This window comes from Solanum stenotomum, unplaced genomic scaffold (genome assembly GCF_019186545.1).
Source record: "Solanum stenotomum isolate F172 unplaced genomic scaffold, ASM1918654v1 scaffold10711, whole genome shotgun sequence".
NCBI lineage: Eukaryota > Viridiplantae > Streptophyta > Magnoliopsida > Solanales > Solanaceae > Solanum > Solanum stenotomum.
In genome coordinates, this window is record NW_026021212.1 from 1,185 (window position 1) to 3,444 (window position 2,260).

General features: G+C 34.1%; 1 protein-coding gene across 1 annotated transcript; it reads left to right on the forward strand.

Annotated features, from left to right (window-relative positions):
* Nucleotides 1-435: 435 nt before the first annotated feature.
* LOC125849793 (ankyrin repeat-containing protein ITN1-like) lies at nt 436-1,990 on the forward strand (the record flags this gene model as incomplete). Its single annotated transcript, XM_049529766.1, has 2 exons — nt 436-935; nt 1,337-1,990. Coding segments are annotated over 2 exons (1,094 nt in total), but the record flags the coding sequence as incomplete, so codon positions are not given.
* Nucleotides 1,991-2,260: the final 270 nt, after the last annotated feature.

A 2,260-nucleotide genomic window follows, 5' to 3' on the forward strand; every position in this document is an offset into this window, starting at 1 on the left:
GTCACTAATGATGTAATCAAGAGGTTGAAAACTCTATAAATAGCGTAGTAATTGAACACTTGAAGATACACCAAAATAGAGAAGCAATAGAGAGTAGAGAGAGTAATCCACAAGCTATTTTTTAGTTTGTGAGAAAATAGTGAGGAAGTAATATTATTTTGAGTTGTAAGAAATAAAAGAGTGTTGTTTCTTATAAAATAGTAGAGGTATTTTGACACTACCAAGTTTTCATCAATTTGATTGTATTACTTATTCGAGTATTATATTTACCCTATTTTAATATTGGGTGTCGTAGTTACTCTCTTGTTATTGCTATTTACTGTGGACATTATTTTAGGTGTGATTATCATTTTTTCCAACAGATACAAGTCATCTAATTCTGCAAATTTATCTATGCATGCCTAAGGATTTTACATATTTTCTAGACCAGTTAAGAGTTGTTGTTTTGTATTTACACTAAATTCTTTGTACTTCGTATCTTTTTGGGTTGTTGTGTTGCAGTGCCTCATTTGAAAAACGTCCGAGACAAAAAGTCAATTCATCACAATGCAATTAAGTATGCAACGTGCTTATGTGAGAAAATAGAAAATCTGAGTTACGAAGAAGTTTACTATATTGCTGGCAATTCTCTGCTTGATGCAGCGTGTTATGACAACTATGAGCTTGTTGAACTTATACTCAGAAGATTCCCTTATTTAGCTTTTTATAATGATCATAATGAGAAGACTATCTTACACATTGCAATAGAGAATCGCTGCAAAAATGTGTTTAAGTTGGTCTGTCAGATGAGCCAGCTTCTGCACCATATGGTGATTTCTACTAACTCCTCTAGCAATACCATCTTGGATTTGGCTGGAAAGTTGGCACCACAAAATAAGCTAAACCTTGTCTCTGGACCAGCTTTTCAGATGCAACGAGAACTACAGTGGTTTAAGGTGATTTAACTTTTGTACCCCAATCAAATTTATCTCATTATGTCCAAGTTATATATGTGATGTTGAACAGTCTTTCTGCATATAATACTGATGTCAAATATATGTTCAAGTGCATTTGGAATAGATAGGACATGTTATAATATTGGACATAATAGCCTCTCACCAGAGTCCTTGTGGATTGGTAATGCATCTTTAAGTTATAGATATGTACCACTCCAGCCTAGTCTGTACTAGATCTGTAGAACTATCATATATTTGCAGATTTTACTTTTTTGCATATAAATTTCAATTTTCCACCTTTTTTTTGTTCATTTGACTGGTTGTTTAACATGAGGCATGAACCCAACCATTCTGGCCGGTTGTTTTTAATTAATCGACTTACATGTGTATATATAAATTAGGAAGTAAAGCAGATAGTCCCGCCTGCGTTCTGGAAACGCTTAAATGCTGAGAAGAAAGCTCCACATGTGGTATTTACTGAGGAACATGAGAAGTTAAAAGTAGATGGAGAGAAATGGATGAAAGACACATCAAGCTCATGCACAATTGCAGCATCACTGATTGCTACCATCGCATTTGCTGCAGCAATTACAGTACCAGGTGGCAATGACCAACAAAGTGGATTCCCCACTTTCTCTGGAAACATTGCTTTCATTATTTTTGCAATCTCGAATGCAGCTTCATTGTTCACTTCTAGCACCTCTCTATTGGTGTTCTTGTCAGTTTTGACGTCTCGTTATGCAGAAGAAGATTTCCTGCATACTTTGCCAAGGAGTCTTATCCTGGGACTGCTAACTCTGTTTCTTTCCATAACATCCATGATTATTAGCTTCAGTGCAACGGTGTATCTCATGTTTGGGCAGAAGAAAGCATGGGTTCTTCTACCAGTCGCGACAATGGCTTGCCTACCCATTACTTCATTTGTGCTTCTGCAATTTCCCCTCCTTGTTGCTCTCATTTCCTCAACATATGGGGCTGGCATTTATGGAAATTAAAGAAGAGTAACTTCATGTTTTAGCGACTATTAAAGTATTATTTTTTATTGCTTGTTTTAATATTTGGTGTGTTGTTCGAACATGTTAAGTCATGTTACCTTTAAAAATTGAGTATTAACTATCATATTGTTTCAAAATGAAATGTACTCCTCCTTCTGCTATCTCTCCATAATCAAACCTATGTGAATAAAATGTAAAAAAAAATCTTATAATTATCAAAAGTAACTTCTATGTTTTATATTTTCTTTATTACAATGTTCAATATTTGAAAATATTAGTTTGCTAATATTAATGTTTATTAAGTTATCACTAGATTTATTATAATCAAGA